Source organism: Felis catus, chromosome E1 (genome assembly GCF_018350175.1).
Source record: "Felis catus isolate Fca126 chromosome E1, F.catus_Fca126_mat1.0, whole genome shotgun sequence".
Lineage (NCBI taxonomy): Eukaryota > Metazoa > Chordata > Mammalia > Carnivora > Felidae > Felis > Felis catus.
In genome coordinates this window covers 7,824,134-7,844,930 of record NC_058381.1, presented here as the reverse complement: position 1 = coordinate 7,844,930, position 20,797 = coordinate 7,824,134, and the positions used below count along the sequence as shown (strand labels likewise).

At 49.5% G+C, this 20,797-nt stretch overlaps 1 protein-coding gene across 23 annotated transcripts in view; it reads left to right on the top strand.

Annotated features, from left to right (window-relative positions):
• Positions 1-20,797, top strand: part of LOC123381925 — a 234,598-nt gene that overhangs the window by 58,073 nt on the left and 155,728 nt on the right. For 13 of the 23 annotated variants that reach the window (XM_045044611.1, XM_045044612.1, XM_045044602.1 and 10 more), the window contains 2 exons: positions 3,134-3,294; positions 4,533-6,861. In XM_045044611.1, coding sequence (XP_044900546.1) covers positions 5,152-6,240 — 1,089 coding nt within the window. In that variant the 5' untranslated portion in view covers positions 3,134-3,294; positions 4,533-5,151 and the 3' untranslated portion in view covers positions 6,241-6,861. Of the gene's footprint in view, positions 1-776; positions 913-3,133; positions 3,300-4,532; positions 6,862-20,797 lie in introns of those variants that run through there. The other 10 variants (XR_006589527.1, XR_006589524.1, XR_006589523.1 and 7 more) reach the window with 4 other exon arrangements.

Below are 20,797 nucleotides of genomic sequence, written 5' to 3'. Positions count from 1 at the left end.
TTATTTTTTTTTTCAGTAAACAGGTCTTGAGCGAGGAGACAAAGCTGAAAGGCAGACATTATGGCCCACTTGAAACCCAAGCCCCGGCCACCATGACTAAGGCTTTGTGAGGGGGCCAAGCTTCTCTGCTTGCCTTTTCTCCCCCAGGATGGGCGATTTCCCAGAGGGCTCCTCCGGTGTCTGTGCACCTTGGCCCTGGGAAGGCCAGACATGTCCAAACACGCTGGTGTCACAGCACCAGCTCAGGCTCCAAACGGCACTCTTGACTCAAAGGTGGCCTTACAGAGAGTCCGCCCTGTGCCTGGCACCGTGGGGCTTCCTGACAAGCCAGTCAGACCCAGTACTTGCCCTCAAGGACGTTGTCATACCAACAGGCATGTAGGAAACAACCAGATGGTGGGGGAGGTGACAGTAAGTGGAACAAGAGAGGTACAGATGATGAAGAACAGGTCATGCGGTAAAGAGGAGGGCTGTGTCCACAGAGTTGAAGTAGGAGGTTGGACTCGAACTCAGCCGTGAGAGATGGGAGCGCGTACAGGAGGAGACTAGAAACGGTGCTCCAGGAAGAAGCTCGAAGCTCCTCCAGGGGCTGCAGGAACGAGAAAAAGGTGGATGGATGTTACTGGCAATACGCAGGGAAGGGCGAGGGCTCAGATTGGCTAGGAAGGGGAAGTTTGGGGAGGTTCTGGTGAAAGCGGGGGGCGGGGGAGGTGGTCAGACTGGATACCAGAGATCCTTGACCAGCTGGCTGAGTCTGTGTCCTGTTGTATACGCAGCAACACCTACCAAATAGAGGTGACGTTTCAAACAGAGCCATGGAACGGCCATGGAGAACAGGAGCGCCTTTCTGGATCAGGTAGACCTACCTGGATCAGTGAGCGTCAGGTGAACACGAGAAACCAAGGCGGGCAGGTTCGTGAGGGGGCCTCTGCAGTAACAGCACACGTGGGTACGGAGATTGGAGCCGGACAAGATGAAAATAAGGAGAGAGGGGCTGGACACAGCATGTGGGGGAAGAAAGGAATCTAAGCAAAGTCGAGCATGAGCAGTTGGAAAGGGAGAGCAGTAGGGCGCCTGGGTGGCTCAGTCTAAAACCATCTGACTTCGGCTCAGGTCATGATCTCATCGTGGTTCATGGGTTTGGGCCCCGCGTCGGGCTCTGTGCTGACAGCTCGGAGCCTGGAGCCTGCGTCGGATTCTGTGTCTCCCTCTCTCTGCCCTCTCCTCTCTCTCTCTCTCTGTCTCTCTGTCTCTCTCTCCCCAAAATAAATAAACATTATTATTATTTTTTTTAATAAAGGAAAGAGAACAACATGAGATCCAAGAGGCAGAGTGATTTTTTTTTGGGGGGGGGGGGTTGGCGCAGGATTGTGATGGAATCATATCTCCAAAGCAGCTTTAAAAGGTGGGCGGGAGACGATGATTCCCAATTTGGAGGCAGGAAAATTCTGCCAGAGAGCAGTCAGTGGTATGTTCATGCTCAGTTGCTATAAGGCAGACCTGTCTCTTACACCCGGACTCTTGGCTTTAAAACATTTGCTTTTTTTTTGCCTTTGCATGCCTGCACAAGCAGCTGTATAGAGAGGGGTGGTGGAGAAAGGACTGGAATAAAAAAGATGAGTAGTAAAGACTTAAGCTTGGTGACAAAACAAAGCCCGTTGTAACGGTTCTTGGGAGAACCATCAGGCGAATGAACTCTCCTAATCCAATCGGGTAAGAAATTTCCTGGGCATATGGATCCATAATCCCATTTTAAATCCCCTAAAAGGAGAGTCTAATAAGAAATCGACTCCAACGGGGGTGCCTGGGTGGTGCAGTCGGTTGAGCGGCCGACTCTCGATGGCGGCTCAGGTCATGACCTCACGGTTTCGTGAGTTCGAGCCCCGTGTCGGGCTCTGCGCTGGCAGTACAGAGCTTGCTTGGGATTCTCTTTCTCCCTCTCTCTCTGCCCCTCCTCCACTTGTGCTCTGTCTCTCTCTCAAAATAAATGGATAAAGTTGAAAAAAACATGGGCGCCTGGGTGGCGCGGTCGGTTAAGTGTCCGACTTCAGCCAGGTCACGATCTCGCGGTCCGTGAGTTCGAGCCCCATGTCAGGCTCTGGGCTGATGGCTCGGAGCCTGGAGCCTGTTTCCGATTCTGTGTCTCCCTCTCTCTCTGCCCCTCCCCCGTTCATGCTCTGTCTCTCTCTGTCCCAAAAATAAATAAACGTTGAAAAAAAAAAATTAAAAAAACAGAAATCGACTCCAACGGAAAACAAACTAGAGGTAATAATTGTGCAGAGACACTGGGCATTCCCTCCTTTCCCCCCACCCTGCCCAGGAACACAGGCCGTCCAATAAAAGCCATGAAATCCATAATAGAAATTGCCTCAGCCCGAAGCTTCTGGAAGGTCCATGTGTTCGTAACAGACCTGTTGCTGTTGATTATCTCCAGCGATAACCAGCTGCTTACGAAAACATCCGTTTTCTGAGAATTTGGATCCTTTCATGGTCTGTTTCACACTTGGGGACAAAATGGCATCGGGTCGTACCTCTCTTCAGCTGGTGGGGAGGAGAGGTGGGAAATCAGGGTCTTGCCAATGTTCTATTTTTCCTTCTGTTTGTTGTTGCAACTGGACTCGTTAGACCAGGCGAGAGCTGCCAACATTTATAACTTGGGCTTTTCTAATTAAAGTTCTGCCGAAAAGCCTCCTCTTGTCTTCTGACTCCCTCGGCAGGAATGTGCGCTCATAACAGAGGCATCTGCCCCCTGGACTAACCTTTCTTGAAACCAGATAAACAAAGTAATACTAATAAAAATATCCATCTGTGCTTAAAGATAAATAGAGCATTAATATACCAAACTGAGATCTGGATTCTTTTGGAAGCCAGCTTTAATGATATTAGACATCTGTCCCAGCTTGCTTTCCGTTCCTTTTCCGTTTGCACACTCGTGTAAGAAAACAATGTGGAAGGAGTTTGTCGGGGGTACGTGGAGCCACCCCCTGACCGATGCCCTTTCCCGAGGCCACCGCCCCAGCGAAGGGTGTGAGACAAAAGTCTAAGCCGATGGGGTCCCTTAACATTTGGCGCGCTGCTTGGGTTTCATCCTGCATTTTAAACACTGTGGTCTTTCTTCATTTTTTGCTTTTAGATGCCTGCCTGAAAGCCAACTTAATCGTTCATAACGCTAAGCAGGATTGCCATGTAGACCAGATGTACAAACGTCATGGCAGCCATTCTCTTTCTGAAGTCAAGATGCGAGAGTATCCGGGAAGCATCTGGAGCCATCCGTTTCCAAGGAGAGAGCACCAGGTCAGGTCTGCAAAGAGGGAGGGTGAACGTTTCTTTTTAAGGAGAGAACGCGGAAGGTAGAAACCAGCGTCTCAGTGTTCTAAGTAACATGGTTAACACTCAAGGAGCGTCGCAGGCAAGGTGCAATGGTGGGAAAATGTTCTCCACTTGAGGGCAGACCCGTGGACCTTGGTTTCTTAGATTTGGCACTATCTCCAAAGAGATAGGGGTGAGTCAGTGGGACGAGGGCCAAGAGGGAAATGTACCAGGGGTGTTTTAGCGTTGTTACGATGGTAGGGTGGGGTGTTGCTGGCCGGTTAGTGCCTGAACACCAAGGATGCCCAGGTACAGCAACGTAAGGAACAGGCTTGCACAGCAAAGGCTGGCTAGTCCCAAACGCGGATGAGTTAGTATTGAGATGCGTTGACATTTTTAAGTAGTGAAAATGGGGGCACCTGGGTGGCTCAGTGAGTTAAGCGTCTAACTCTTGGTTTCGGCTCAGATCGTGATCTCACCGCTCATGGGATTGAGCCCCACGTTGGGCTCTGTGCTGACAGTGCAGAGCCTGCTTGGGATTTTCTCTCTCTCCCTCTCTGCCCCTTCCCTGCTCACACACACACACTCTCTTCTCTCTGTCTCAAAATAAATACACTAAATAAATAAGTAAATAAATAATGAAAACTTTAAAAAAGACAAAAATCTTACACAGAATCCACAACATATAAAACATAGTGAAGAAGGCTGTTTTTCCTGAAGGAGAGGAAGTCCCTAAAACATTTCTAGGGAACACAGCTTAAGAACCACTATTCTAGGGGCAGCTGGATGGCTCAGTCGGTTGAACACCCAACTCTTGATTTCAGCTCAGCTCATGATCTCAGAGTCATGGGATCAAGCCCCATGTGGGGCTCCGTGCTAAGGGTGGAGACTGCTTAAGAGTCTCTCTCTCTCTCTTTTTGCCCTTCTCCCCTGCTCATGCTCTCTCTCTCTCTCTCTCTCAAAATGGGGGAAAAAATCCACTATTCTAGGTGCTACTCAATGGCCATAGAGTTCTAACAACCTGTCTGGTTGTGCAATGTGCTATAAGAATTGACTGATTTAAAAAAAAACACATTTTTTAAAAACTGTAATTGTGTTCCTCTCAACATTTTACATGAGAGTTTTTAAACATACAGAAAAATGGAAAGAATTGTAGGTGCCCCAGGTACCGACCACTTAGATCCCACGGTTGCCAACGGTTTGCCCTTTTTGTCTCCTCCCAGATCCTTCCGTTTACGTTGATTCATCTTATTTTGAAAGTCCTTTCAAAGTGAGTTGCAGACATTAGCACATCTCATCTCTAATTTCTCAACCTGCACGTCCACCTTTAACGAGAACAAGAAGTCAAACTGATGTGCAGAGAAGGGAATAGATCTAGGGCAAGGTTTGGTGAGCTGTAAAAATATAATTATATGGCTCAGACCCTTATCAAGATATAACACCTCCGAAAGATATGACCTCTGAAAGTTTCCTCATGGCCCTCCCCAGCTAGCGCCCTGCCCCCCCCCCCACCCCCCTGGGTCCTGACAGCTGCTCAAACAATCTGTCCGTGGAGTTCATTCCGTCAGACGAGCTGGCGGTTTGCTGGAAAGAATCATTATGGCTGGTGTCTGAACGGACGGGGCAGGGGTAGTCAGGAGGCTTGTGGCCCATCAGGAACACCGCTCTCTTCTACAGCCCGCAAGCCCGAAGGCTGGGCTGGACCCTTCGCTCCCCTCGATTTTTTTTTTTTAATTGTGCTAAAAGATACGTAACATAAAACGCCAGTTTTATGTGTGCACTTTGGCGACGTTAAGCACATTCACATCGTGGGGTGACCATCGCTCCTGTCCATCCCCAGGAATGTTTTCGTCACCCCAAGCTGAAGCTCCGTCCCCCTTAAATGCTAACTCCGCACTCCACATCCCCCCAGCCCCTGGGAGCCTCCTTGCTACTTTCTGGCTCTATCAATCTACCTACTGTCTACGCCTCGCATCCATGGAATCACGCAGCATCTGTGCCTTTATGACTGGCTTATTTCACTCAGCGCAATGTCCTCAGGGCTCTTCCGTGTTGTCGCCTATGGCAGAATTTCCTTCCTTTTTACAGCTGAGGAATATTCCGTTGCATGCATACAGAGTATTGTGTGTCTCCGTTTTTCCGGTGACGGACGCTTGGGTCGTTTCCACCTTTCGCTGCCGTGAAGGATGCAGCCGTGGGCACGGCTGCCACACACATCTGTTCCCGTCCTTACTTGCATTGCTTCTCTGCCTTCTCCGAAAATTCTTCAGCCACACCTGCGGTCATGAGGGTCCGCACCAAAAATGCGCTCAGATGCGTCCCTCCTTCCTTCCCGAGCTGCCTTACCCTGTGCCCGGAGGCCCTCCTCCTCCCTCACCTGGACCACTCCCCTCGCTTCCTCCCCGCAGTTCTCCACGGCCTCTCTTGGCCAGTCCTCCACCTGACATTTTCTTTTTATCTTTGAGAGAGAGAAAGAATGGAGGAGGAGGGGCAGAAGGAGAGAGAGAGGGAGAGAGAGACTCTGACACAGGCTCCACGCTGTCAGCGTGGACCCCGATGCGGGGCTCGATGCCACGACCCTGGGATCGCGACCTGGGCCAAAATCAAGAGTCGCGCACTCAACCGACTGAGCTGCCCAGGCACTTCCTCTACCAACATTTTCTGAACCTTATACTGCAGCCAGAGAGCTTTCAAAGGCAGTTCTGGTCATACCCCCTCCCTGTTCGAACTCTCCAGTGGCTCCTGATGACGCGGAGGAGAAAACCCCAGCACAGTCAGTCCTGCCCGTCTGGCCCTGCTCACGCTTTCCCTCCCATACTCTGTGCCGAAGTGACTTTTGCTTGCCTAAGCACGCTCGGTTCCACTCGCCTCTCCCCTTTCGCACAACACGTACTTGCCTGGGCCGTTCTCCCTGCTCCTGCGATGTCCTAACCTCTTGTCCTTTAGGACTTAATGTAGATACTGCTGCTTCTGAGAAGCCTTCTCTGTGCCCACCCAAGACGGAGGTAGGTGTACCCATCGCTTCCTCCCTTAGCGGCCCCGAGGGTTGTTGGTCTGTCTCCTGAGACATGTTTGGCACATGCGTCTTAGGTTGTAATATCCTCAGTGTAAACACAGGTCGCATCCACATGGGATCGGACCGCCAGGTTGAGCCTGGTCAATCATTTTGGAAAAACCTGACCTCCAAAACTTTGGAAAAGCCTGTGCTGTAGTTCCAGCGAGGTACTGATAAGCCAGTTTTCGAGAAAAAGTTAAAAAAAAAAAAAAGCCCAGAGTTGTGGTATTTGCTGATTATTATGGTGTTGATTCTCTGCTCGTGGCCAATTTCAAGCTGCTGTCATAAGGTTACTGGGCACAGACTTGGGAAGTCAGTCATGCTGACCACACCCCAGTGGTTTCCTCCCAAGACCTTTAAATTCCGCCAGATTGAACAAATCAGTTGTTTCTAGAAGATTCCTTCAATTCTGTATACCTGTTGTCGACTTCCAGATAATGTTCTACAAACTCCTTGAGATTTTTTTTTCTATTAAAAAAATCACCCCCTAAATACTCTGAAGGGCTAAAGAATGTGTTACAAAGATATGTGCAGCATTCAGTGCGAGATAAGAACAAAGCCAGCATGTATTAAGTGCTTACTGTGTACCAAGTACTGGGTAGTGACCTTTCCCCGTGTTTTTCCTGTTAATTCTCATAATCCTGTGAGGGCGGTATTACAATATTCCCGTTGTATAGAGGTGGAAACTGAGTCCCAGAGCCACGAATGGAACTCACGCCCATCTGATCTGCGAATCCAAGCTATGGCAAATCGCCTCCAGGGAAGAGGGAAGGACTAGAAGCGAAAGCAAAGGGAAGGAAAGTTAGCTGCTCAGACAATAATCCATCAAAATACTGTCACCCTCATTTCTTGGCTTCCCTGTTGCTCCTTAAGCTTCATTCATAACAAATTACGTGCTGTCCCCCTTTCCTTCTTCTTGCGTCCATTTCTCCTGTCACCTGGCTAAGGATTTCTTGAACTCCGGGGTCTGTGTCCCCAAGGCAAGGGTAGTCCTCACCACCATGGGTCTGGCCTGTGCGGCTCTGACCTTCCCGAACTGTGTTCTCCTCTCCTCAGCCGTATCCTGACGCCTAGCACAGTGCCTGACACGTACACATTGAGTGGATGAATGCATCCGTGTATTTTTGGCTGCCAGGCAACTTGATTTTGAACTGGGGGGAGATTTCGCTCAAGGGAGAAAAGGTGGGACACCGGAATGAATGTCACCATCAACAACAACACAGTATGGTTGGGAGAAGGTGCAGGCTTGGGGCTGGGGCCCAGGCCTGGTTTTTGCGTTTATTTCATGTGTGACCATGTATGTTACTTCACTTTTCCAGTGTCCTCATCTAGAAAGAGGCATCTCATGCCTCTCTTCTATAGATATTTACGGGTGTCCGTTGCTCTCCAGCTGTTGGGGAAATGGCAGTGAACCAAACATAGGCCTTGCCCTGTGGCACTTACATGGGAGACAGAATCCAATACTGATGTGAGTAATAATGGGTCAGGCACGGATGGGGCCTAGGAGGAGAAAGAGAGCAAGGTAACAGGGTGGGGAGTGATTGGAGGTGCTTTGTGAGCGGTGTGGTCAGGTGCGCCATTTTGGACGGATGATGTTCGATGTTCAGAGGCTGAGGGAAGTGAGGGGAAACCCATGTGGGTTTTCTTGTTCTTTCTTTTCTGTAAATTGTGTTAAAATATACGTAATGTAGGGGCGCCTGGGTGGCTCAGTCGGTTAAGCATCCAACTTCAACTCAGGTCACGATCTCGCGGTCCGTGAGTTCGAGCCCCGCGTTGGGCTCTTGGCTGACAGCTCAGAGCCTGGAGCCTGTTTCAGATTCTGTGTCTTCCTCTCTCTGACCCTCCCCCGTTCATGCTCTGTCTCTCTCTGTCTCAAAAATAAATAAACGTTAAAAAAAATTGTTTTTAAATAAAAAAATACACATAATGTAAAATTTCCCATTTCGACCCTTTTTTAAAATATTTATTTTTGAGAGAATGCAAGCGAGGGGAGGGGCAGAGAGGGTGGGAGAGAGGGAATCCCAAGCAGGCTCCACGTTCAGTGCAGAGCCCGACACGGGGCTCCATCCCATGACCTGTGAGATCGTGACCTGAGCCCAAATCAAGAGTCAGATGCTCAACCGACCAAGCCACCCAGGCGCTCCCATTTTAACCCTTTCCAAGAGCACAGTTCTGGAGGGTGCCTGCGTGACTCGGTTGGTTGAGTGTCCAACTTTTGAGTTCGGCTGAGGTCATGATCTCACGGATTCTGGGATGGAACCCCTCGTCGGGCTCTGCACTGAGTGTGGAGCCTGCTTGGGATTCTTTCTCTGCCTCTGTCTCTCTGCCCCTCCCCTCCCCCTCAAAAATAGATAAACTTCCAGAAAACAAAAGAGTACAGTTCTGTAGCATTAAGTGCCTTCACATGATCGTGCAGCAGTCAGCACCACCCATCCCTAGAACTTCCTTTCATTTTCCAAACCAAAGCTCTGTCTCTTAAACGCTGACTCCCCACCCTCTCTCCCCAAGGCCCTGGTGCCCACCCTCCCACTTTCTGTCTCTATGGATCTGACTAATCTGGTCACGTCGCAGAAGTGACATCGTGACCGACTGATTTCACTCCGCACGGTGTCCCCAGGATTCATCCAGATTGTAGCGTGCATCAGAACTGTCCGCCTGTCTGAGGCTGGCCGCCATTCCATCATATGTCTATACCGCATTGCCTTTTTCCATTCATTTGTTGGCAGACATTCAGGTCATTTCCACATCTTGTCCGCTGCGAATAATGCTGTAGTGAACATCAGAGTGCAGACACCTGTTTGACTCCCCGTTTTTAAATTCTTTTGGGTATATGTCTACCCAGAAGTGGGATTGCCAAATCATTCAGAAGTTCTATTTTTCACCTTTGAGGAGCCACCATACTATTTTCCGTAGTGGCGGGACCGTCTTACCTTCCTGTCGACGGTGCGCGAGGGTCCCAATCTCTCCGGGTCATGGCCGACATGTGTTATTTTCCGTTTACGTTAGTAATAGCCATCTCAGTGGGTGTGAGGTGCTATCTCCTTGTCGCTTTGATTTGCTTTTCTTCGGCGATTCGTGATGTTAAGCATCTTTCCATGTGGATTTTAGAATTTTACACGAAGGACGTAATAACAGGAAAGCAACTCTAGGACTGACCTGATCGAGGTCCCCATGGAAGACGTCCCCTGTCTGATTTGGGGGCCGTGGCAAGGAGTTTGAGTTTGCCTCTGAGCGGGACAGAAGTCTCCGGAGGCTTTTGAGAAGGGTCGTAGCATGATCTGACTTACATTTTGAGTGGATTTCATTCTGGCTTTCTGACCACACACATATATATATATATATATATATATATATATATATATATATATTTTTTTTTTTTTTTTTTTTCCAATGGGGCACCGTCTGGGACTAATTATCCACCGAATACACTTAGCGGTGGTATTTATCATCATCATAAAAACACACTGTGGGTAAAGAGATTTACGCTTTGTAGAACGCCTCCTCATACATCATCTTGTTCAACTCTTTGGGCAGTTTGTGTTGCCTCCGGTCTCCTTAGTCACTGGGTATTTTAAGAGAGGATCCTGGGCATGCCCCTCATGATCAGAAAAGAGTTTTAGCACCCGGCTCTGGCGATAGCCTATTAGTGGTGGAATTTTCTGGAAATTAGCCCATCTGTTTATAGCTAAGCCACGGGTGCCTGTGCAGAATCACACATGGGCAACCCCAAATTTTCCTTTAAAGCCCTTCACCGGCTGTCCTTTGACCCCGTGATATTTTCTTAGTGGGCCATTCATTGTCACTGCCTCCTTCTTCATCCAGGGCTCCTGAAGATTCTACTCCATGTCAATGAGCTTTAGAGACTCTTTCAATGGGTTTTAGTGGTCCTTCCTCTGGAAAAACTCTAATTCATTCATTTGTTGATTCATTCATTCACCCAGTGTGTATTTACTAAGAGTCCACAGTGGATAGTAATTATAGTAAACACCAGAAGCCCAGTGGTGAACAAGCAGAGATGGTCTTTGGCGCCCCGGATCTGGGGAAGTCAGACGGACGCACCAGGCATAAGGGATAAGGGTAAGAAATGGGCACGAGCAACACACGACCCTGAGACACACTCCACCTCCACGGGGGACGGACGCACACAAGGCCACACGCGGTGTGATGCCGGCATTCAGAACAGAGAGGGTCCCTTGGAAGCCCCGATGGCACAGCCACCTGACAAGCAAGCTCACTCCTCAGTGGAATGAGACCCAAGACCCAGTTAACCGCGGAGAACCTCCCGCAGGACAAGGGATGGCCACCTGGGACAAAACGCGCTTTTCACGTGGCAGGAATAAACCGCCTCAGTTCAAGGCAGGAGTCGAGCATTCCGACAGTTATATCGTCCCAAGAGCGTAAAGACCGAGTCCATTTTTATCACACCATCCAACTGTCCTTTCTGGTCGGGTCTTAACCTGCAGGACTGGGTGACCAGAAGAGATGGTGAGCTCTGGGTGCCTCAGTGATAGGACAGTGACCTCTGATGCTTGGGAAAGAACTTTCCTTATTTCCCCCTCTCCATGGGCTTGACGTTGTTGTTTTTTTTGTTTTCAGCGGGGGTGTCAGAAATGTGGGGCGGCTTCGTAGGCTACCCTAGCCCTCAGTGGGAAATCCCATGAACAGACGAAGAAGCAGTTCAGAATCAGCTGTGAGCTCACTCGTCTCTCAGCAGATATTTATTGAGCACCTACTTTGGGTCAGGCGTCGGTCAGACGCTGGGGACAAACAAAGAATCCCTCTCCTCTCGTGGAGCTTACGTTCTCTCTGTAGCGAAGAGAGTCAATAAAAAAAGAGCAAATGAGGGGCGCCTGGGTCGCTCGGTCAGTTAAGCACCTGACTCCTGATGTCGACTCAGTTCGTGGGATTGAGCCCCACGTCGGCTCTGCACTGACAGCGTGGAGCCTGCTTGGGATTCTGTCTCTCTTCTCTCTCTGCCCCTCCCCCTGCTTGTGCTCTCCTCTCTCAAAATAAATAAATACACATTAAAAACAAAAAAGAGTGAGTGGCTAGATAAACAAAAAAATCAGAGATCAGGAGCCGTAAAGAAAATAGAAAAAGGTCATGGTGGCGGGGGGTGGGGGGGGGTGCCCGGGTGGCTCTGTTGCTTAAACATCTGACTTTAGGTCAGATCGTTACCTCACGGTTCGTGAGTTCAAGCCCCACATCAGGCTTTCTGCTGTCAGCACATAGCCTGCTTCAGATCCTCTGTCTCTCTCTCTCTCTCTCTCTCTCTCTCTCTGCCCTTCCTCCACTCATTCTCTCTCTGTCTGTCTCTCTGTCTCTCAAAAATAAATAAACTTAAAAAAAAAAACTCTAAAAAAGGAAAAGGTAATAGGGACAGATTAGGGAATGTCATTTCACCTGGATGGATGTCCTAACCAGGCTCCGAGACCAGGATGGGAGTGCAAGCAGTTGACTGGAGAGGTCATTCCAGAAAAGACCAGCAGAGGAGAGGCGGAAATGAGACAGAGTAGGGAACCAGTAACGGGTGTCGTGCCAGACAAGTGACCGTGCGGGCACCTGGGGACCCAATGTACACCCGTGCCTCAGAGTTATCTCAGCTGTGCATCGAAGGTGCTGGGAACGAATGAGTGGCCGCTCCCGGGGCCATCGAGTCACTGGCAGGGCCAGTCGTACCTGCCTCTGGGCAGAGTGGGCTCCAGCCGTCAGAAGCCTCAGGTGGGGCCACAGATGCTGTGTCTAGAATCCAGCCACATGCACACCCAACACTGACCGTGACAGCATCGGGGTGACATTGCCGCCCTCCATTGCCTCGGCTAATGTCAAGCAGGAAGCAGCCGTGGAAGGATCTGGGCAAAGAACATTCGCGCAAAGAGAAATGGTGTGCGCCCAGGCTGGAGGTCCGCTGGGGGTGACGTGGGGGAGGCAGGCAGGGCCCCAGGTTCGTGGCAAGGAGGCGGGCGTCATTCTAAGTGCAATGGGAAGCCAGCGGAGAGTTCTCGAAGGGCCCATCTACCTCATGGGATCACGTTTTCCTAGCGCTGGAAGGGACTGGCCGCTTGGAGGAAGGGTAGGACGTCCTGTTGGAGGCAGCCCGGGGTATAGAAAGTAGAACCTGGGACAATGAGGGCAAACACCGCCCAGCCCAGGGCTGTGGGAAGGGCCTCTCTCTCTTTTGTAGCGCATTCTGATTGAAAGTGGAGACAGCCCAGGCGGGGACCCTGGCCTATTCTGAGGATGGCCAAGCCTTGAAGAAGAGGAACAATTAGATAGTAAAAGGATTGGAAAACGGGGAGTTGCCAGGGGCCGTTTCTTTGTGAAGCTCGTGATGCCTTTTGACAAAGTGTGACGCGGGGAGAAAGCCACAGGATTGCGGGGCCGCCTGGCTCGGCTCGGCGGGGTGGCCAACAAGCGGTCGCTCACACACAACGGGGTCGGCTCCTCCAGTTATGAATCTGGAACCGAGGCATGCAAAAAGAGATTACAGTTCAGCATTCACTGCATGCGGTCGGTGAAAAATGAGGCTGTCATATGCAGGCTGGGACTCAATCTGCAAGGGAATGTGTGGACACGGGAGCCCTGGCGGCTGGGCACGGGCGATGGGCAGAAACGGCCAGGCTAGAGGCTCAGGGCTCCCAACAGCTCTGGGTGGGAATTTCTTCCTTTTTGGCTGTGAATTCCGTCCTTCCTTGTGTCTCTGACCCCGGGGGGGGGGGGGGGTTCCTTTGTTTCTTTCTTTCTTTTTTCTCCTGCTTATTCTCCATTAGAAACGTGTCACCTGGCTTTCAAAACTTAGGTGGCCGAAACGAAGAGGGCCCTTTCAGTTCCGGAGGGAAGGGGAAGGCGTTCAGTACCCTAGAATGACAGTACCCTAGAATACCCTAGCAAGACAGTACCCTAGAATTAGGTGAATTTTTTGGAGCCGTTGAGAATCATCCGATCAAAACCCCTCCTCCCGGAATGAGAAGACAGAGGCCCCGAGATGCTACGTGACCACCTCAGGTTCCCACGGCCTCCCGGTCGGCAGCGCCGAGGTCAGAGCCTAAGTGCGCTGACTTTCGTGCCAAGATTCTTTCCGTGACACCCACAGACTCATGTTCCTCCTTTTGTGCGGGGAAGCTTGAGTTACTGGCAGAGCTCATTCAGAGCCCCAGACAGCTGGAGCCTTTGGCCTGCTGGTAAGCTTTGCTCCTGCCCAGAAGCCATGGGAGGAACGTCTGGGACTCATTGGTCCGTACTCTTTCCTTTGTGCGAGGCATGAATTCCATGCCTCGGACTTGGCAATGGAATTGCAAGGGGTGGGGGGGGGGGCTGCGGCCTCAGGAGAGGGGTCTGCACCCTAAGGAGATGACCGATGGACTACTCAGTACAGTATTAGCAGAGGCAGTAAGTAGAGTGGTAAAGGCCAGCCTTCCAGAACCAGACATCCTGGGTGTTCACCTCAGCCCTACCTCTTACTAGCTGTGGAACTCGGGCGATTTATTTAATCTTCCCCCTGTGAAACAGGGATACGGGTGCACATACCTCTGGTAGTTATCTTTTGCTGAGTAACAGTACTGCTCTACACATCATGGCTTAAAACAACACATATTTATTCTCTCGCGGCTTCCGTGGGTCAGGATCTGGGCACCGCTCAGCTGGGTCCTCTACGAGACTGAAGGCCAAGCGTCCGCTGGGGTTGAGATCTCATCTGACACTCGACTGGGGAAGGATCCACTTCCAGCTCGATGCAGGTGCCTGCAAAATGTATTTCCTTGTGACTGTGGGACCGACGGCTTCATGTGCTTGTCGGTTATTGACCAGAGGCCACTCTTGGCCCCCGTGTGGCTTCTTGCTTTCTCAAAACCAGCCAGGGAGAGAGAGGCTCTGGCAAGTCAGGCACTACTGTGTCGCATGATCACGTCACCTTTGCTGTGTTCCGTTGATCAGGAGTAAGTCACAGGTCCTGGCTGCCGCTCAAAGGTGGGGACGGGGATCACACAAAGGTATGAACACCAGGAGTTGGGGATCATGGGGCCACCCTTAGCATCTGTCCACTGGGTCTCAAAGGGTTATTGTGAGGAGTGAGGTCATATACATCAAGCTCTTTGAAGAGGACCACTACTCAGGAATCACTGTGACTATTGGCTGTGGTGAAGGTCATGTTATCATCGTCATCAGGAGACTATGCCCTCTTCCCTTATACTTGAAAAGTCTCCCGTGGTCTTTAGGGGACTTGGGAGGACAGGACTCATTGTAAGCAAACACCTACAATAGTCAGCAAGTAAAATAGCTCCAATGACCCAATTTAATTCGGTTTTCTTAATTGGAGGCTCCATGGTGAGTGGGAAATATACAAAGTTGGGAGTTTTAAAATCTATGAATCTATAGGTGACTTCCTCTAGACTACACGAATACTGCCCGTCCTCTTTACCTTCTTCTTAAACCAGACTTTCCAACTTATTGTCACTTTTTTTTTTTGTAATTATGAGGTTTAAATGTTAGAAAAGTATCCAAGGTGGTATAATTACCACTGCTTTTATTTTTTTACTGAGGCGTAATCGGCCTATAGCATCATGTTCGTTTCAGGTCTATCACATGATGATTTGGTATTTGTATATACTGTGAGTTGATCACATCCCCTAGGTTAACCCCCACGTGAACACCCCCCATGATACGTAGTGAACAGATTTTTTTCCTGTGATGAGAACGTTTAAGATCTGTTCTTCTAGCAACTTCCAAGCTTGTAACTTGGGTGGCTCGGTCGATTAAGCGTCCGACTCTTGATTTCGGCTCAGGTCGTGATCTCACAGTTTGTGGGTTTGAGTCCCGCGTCGGGCTCCGCACTGACAGTGTGGAGCCTGCTTGGGATTCTCTCTCTCTCCGCCCCTCCCCCTGCTCACCTCTGTCTCTCTCTCTCTCTCTCTCAAAATAAATAAATAAACTTAAAAAAAATTCTTACCGTGCATCTCCAATATATGCATCTTCATTTATGTTGAAAGACACACACACAGTAGAAATTACAAAAGGTTGGGATAAATAAGAAATAAGCAATAAAATGTCTTTCTAACCCTGAAGGGTTCCAAACATCATTAGCTCATACTTCAAGGCTCTTTAGATGAGGTTTGTCATTGACAATAGTGGATGGGCATTCATATTTCAAACTTTTGTCAGATCTAATTAGCCCGTTCTTTTTTTTTTTTTTTTTCCCCTCATAGTGCAGCTGACAGAGAGATCAAATAGCACAGGGAGAACGGACTGCATGTCTGTGAGGCATTATTGCTGTGAGGCTATGTTATCACTGTATCGTCAATTCTAGTATCTTTGCAAGAATATCGTTTAAGCCTCTGGTCCATGTTGTAAGAATTGGTTTAGGTGAAATCAATCATGTAGTCAAATCAATTTTACTGGTCTCACGTAAACTGTGATCTGTCACAGTCTGCGTGAAATATCAGTGAGGAAGGACATTCCTTCGGTCTGTCTCCTACCCCTTCCTGTGGGGGACCCGTGTGTCCCCTGAGACAGTGTGACAGCTCACATGGAGACTGCATACAGGTGCTTGAGAAAAGTTTAAAAATGTAATTTCTTTTTAAAAATGTATTAGCGAGTGCACAAGTGGGGGAGGAACAGAGACGGGGGGCGGGGAGAGAGAAAATCCCAAGCGGGCTCCGCACTGTCAGTGCAGAGCCCAACACGGGGCTCCGACTTATGAACCATGAGATCATGGCCTGGACAGAATTCAAGAGTCAGATGCTTAACCGACCGAGCCACCCAGGCGCCCCGTCTTTTTTTTTTTTTTTTTTTTTTTGAGACACAAATAAATAATTGTAACGTATCGTTTGTATACATCAACGCTTCACCTTATATCCGCCTCGGGAGCTGAGCGCACAACTTGGAGACCCCTTTCCTGTATCGTGCAACACAAATTCACCCTCTTGCCGATTGACTTCTGGCTTTATGTCGATGCGTCTGGAACCTTCCATCCCTCTGAGGTGGGTTGAGCTTGTGACATGCTCCTGTCGTGCCTGCCAGAAAACTGCCCCATGGTGCTGCTCTGAGCTCCCACCCTGAAAGCGTTTTAGGGAAGTCTGCAAAGTTGGTGGATGTGCCGGGGCCAGGAGCTGTGAGGGACCATCCTGCACAACCTTTCTGAGAGGAAAAAGTGCTGACGGCACCAGCAGCCAACAGGAGCTCTCTGTCATCCTTGTAAACAGGGTCGAGCTGGCCTGCTTTATCTCTGTGTGCACAATGCCGATTTAATAGGAAGTGCCCTCAGAATCATTGCTGCTAGGTTGAGTCTCCAAAGGAATTAGGGATAACAGTTTAATAACTGGAGAAAGAGCTTAGGCGCTTTGCTGTGTCGGGTGTCTCTGAGTTGGCTACTGAAAAACGAACTTGGGACATTAAACCCTTTTATCACTCAGATAGCGCAATATGGGGAAAATCCATTCCTTGGCAGGGGATGAGTTTACCGGCTTCTGAAGGGGGTGTGTGTTTGAATATGATAGGGAAGGGAGCATTTGTCAGAGCGGAAGGTGGATCAAAAGACAAATGAATTCTTTGAGTTAACTAAGAGCTTTAAATTATCTGGCTTTGAACTGCCTCACCATTAGCAGAGCATGCTACGCTGAAAGCCAGCCTGTCTTTCCAAGGTCTGTGGATGGCACAGGGGTCTCTATCTGCTAATGCTGCATTTTAAAGGAAGAAGTGGTGTTAGGGCAGATGGCTAAGGCTGGGGAGGCAAGATAAATGTCTATTTAGCTGGGTGATGGAGTCACTCTTGCTAACCTATTCACCCAGAAGCCTGCAGAAAATAGGAGATTTGGACATAGCTGGCTCCCCTCGTATTAGTTAGGCTGGCTGGAAGTCATCCGTCCAGACTGAGAATGGATAAATCAGGTTGGCTTCGCCCAGGGGTTTCCAAATTGGGACCCACGGAATCCCATCGGAGTTTACCTTCTATGGAAGACTGAGACACCGTCACACATTCTACATGTGCGTCATCCCTGTGTTCATACCCTTGCAGCCCACCACTACAGATCCTTCCACCAAGAAGTGGAGACTCTTTCTCCTCTCTTGGAATCTGATTTGGATATGTGCCTTGCCTCGGCCAGAGGGACGCCATCAATGGTGAGGAAGGCGAAGGCTTGACAAGCAGTTGTGCATTAGAGCTTGCCCTTCTGAGGCTCGTGGAAGCCATGAGAAGCCCACGTCTGTCTGTGAGATGATGAGAGACCCAGTGGTTGTCATCTCAACCAGCCAAACCCTGTAAGTAGCTCTGCCTGGCTGATAGGTGGCAGGTGGCAGACACGGGAATGACCCCCGCTGAGATCTGCACAGGACGGGTTAGCTGAGCCCAACGCAACTTGATGACTTCCTGAAACGCCAGCTAAATGAATGGCCATTGTTTTTTCTTTTTTAAGTTTACTTACTTATTTTGAGAGAGAGACAGCATGCACGTGAGTGAGGGAGGAGCAGAGAGAGAGCGGGAGAGAGAGAGAAATCCCCAGCAGGCTCTGCACAGTCAGTGCAGAGCCCAATGTGGGGCTCCAACCCACGGACAGCAAGATCATGACCTGAGCCAAAAGCATGAGTCAGACCCTTAACGGACTGAGCCACCCAGGGGCCCCACGAATGGCCATTGCCTTAAGTCATTAGTTTTGGGCGGTGTAGCAAAAACTAGAGGCGGAACAAGGGGGACTGAGGGCAATATTACGAGCCCCCACATTTGCTTTCACACGGAGCAGCTCTGATTTGCTTACTCTTTCCTTCAACTCTTGTTTGAATAATGTTAAGGGGTCGGTGGGAGGGGGAGAGGGAGAGCCTTTGCTTTAGTCTAGAGTATCCCAGAATACTCCTGTTGCTGGTGAAGAGCCTTGAGCCATCTGATCTGAAGCTTCTGCTTCCGGTTTTGCAGTGTAGACGCTGGGAAAAGTTTCTCGGGGCAGCTGACCTGTCCCCGTAACCCCCGAAACCGTTCCTTTTTCACTCAAAATGCCGCACATCCAGCCATCTCATCGTAGGGTCAGTTCCTACCAGGGAGGACAGGAATAAATCAGTTTTTGAAGAGCTCAGACACTTGATTTTTTTTCTCACTTAAAAGTGAGACATTTGCCTTGACCTTGTTGGCCTTGACCTTGCTGCCATTCATTATTTCCACAACCGTATTGTGATTCCGCTAATGCCATAGACGGGATTTGTTCTTGAGGAAGGGGGGAGCTAGACTTCTTTTGGGAAGAAGTAAACCAGAAGAAAGGTGCAACCTTAGGGGTCTCTAGATAAGGGATGCAGAAATCCAGTCTTCCCACAATTTCCTGTTGCATGGGCGCTCCGTCTTTCCATCAGCCTTTCGAATTTTACGATTAGGTACGCATGACGGACATGAATACCTTTTTCTCAAACTGCATTAACCTTCCCTCTTCTAACAGTGTCCTGCTTTTCCTTTGGGTTGCTATCTTTCCTTCCACTGCACAGAGTCTTGGTGGGACTGAGTATCCAGGATGACCGGGTGTCATCCCTGGTCAAGGTGGGTGTGTGGTCCAAGCCACGCCAATTCAATGCTCTCATCTAAGGGCCCGAGAATTATACACATGACGTGAGGCTGAATGTGGTTGTGGCTGATGCATTAGACAGCCTGCATTCCTTCTTGAAAGTCATTCTGTCATGGTAGCACCATCCACCCGGGCACCCGATGAAACCTCCAAATGGTTTCTATTTCCACCTTTCTTCTTCCCACTCCGTGCCCAACTAGTTACCCGCGTTTGTTAATTCTGCAACTGCAACATGTCGTAAGTCCCTCCCCATACGTTTATCCTTTCTGCTCTCACCCTGTTCCTGGTCCTCCTTGTGGCTTACCTCAAGGAAAGGAATAGGTCCTTTCTTGTTGTTGTTTATTTATTTCGAGACAGCGAGCAAGCACAAGCAGGAGAGAGGCAGAGAGAGAGGGAGAGAGAATCCCAAGCAGGCTCTGTACTGTCAGCACAGAGCCCAACGTGGGGCTCAAACTCACAAACCATGGGATCACCACCCGAGCCGAAATCAAGAGTCGGATGCTCAACCGACTGGGCCACCCACGAGCCCCTAAAGGAACAGCTTCCTCATTGTTTTCCTGCCCCTAGCTCTTCCAGACTCCTTTATATGGTTACCACTTGTCCCCGTTAAATGCAGATGATGTAACCTCACTCCGCACATGGCCATTTGTCACATTGAATAAAGCCTGAGCATTTTGTCATGAGATTGGGGTCACACCGTAAGAAGCCTCGGGGTACGTGGCTGCTGATATTCGTTCAGCACCTCAGTGACATCAGGGACGACGACCCTGCCCTTCCTTCTGCTCCCCCCCTCACAGTCACAAATAGTTACCCCAACACCAGGCATCACATCCAGAATCCAAACCTAGGCAGGAAGAAGGGGGAAAGAAGTGTTTCCAACCGTATTTGTCTCCATTACTGGGAAGAGAAAAAGCCTTTCCAGAAGTCCTCAGCCAGCCACTTCTTCCATCCCATTGACCAACTGGTTCCTCCTGGCCCCTCCTAGCTGAAAGAGGGGGCTGAAAAATTAAGCTGCTCTCGCCTCTAATGAAGGTGGGCAGGGACGAAGAGGGTCGAGACCAGGAGTAGCATTGGAGACATGAGACTATCTGCTGCTTTCCTTCCCACAGCATCTCATGGGATCGTTATTACTCTGTCATTTCATTAACCTAGAAATATACTGTCGTAATAAAATATCAAAGAGGTGCAGAAAGCGAATGCCAAGAACATCCCAATACGTTAACTGAAACACAGACATTACAAACGTCAGACACACGGAGGGCGTAAACCATAATCATCAGAGAAGACTGAACAGCAAAGGTGGGTCTTGAGCTGAGCCAGGGAAGCCTTTAAAAGTATACAACGTAATCCCCAGGTCTCAGAGGATTTACAGTCTATGGTGAGGTAAGTGTAACACACACGAGACACAAGCCAGCAAGACAACTCATAAATAAGCCTTAAAACCAGAGGGAATAGATGAGGTGTTACAGAAATTAAGACGGGGAGAGAATTAAGGATTAAGTCTTTTCTTTAGCTCAGTTTCTCTCATTCCCATTGCCTTAGCATTGGAAATACTAATGTCTGTCATTTCAGGTGGTGGGAGTTGCATTGAAGTTTTGGGGGGACTCATGCCCTTCATGGCATCTGGCTACACAGCATTTACCAAGAAGCCCCTTACGTCCCCGCCTCTTCTGATCCGAGAGGCATTTCCATAACCTTCTGTGCCACTCCAGGGCGTAGATGACCCATTTTGCCTCTCTGTTACTGAGGCAGTTTCCGGGAAACTCTAGGGGACTATTTATTCTTTGAAGTTAGTTGTTTATTTATTTTGAGAGAGAGAGAGAGAGAGAGACAGAGAGAGAGAGAGGCAGAGAGAGGGAGCGAGAGAATCCCAAGCAGGCTCTGCACTGTCAGTACGGAC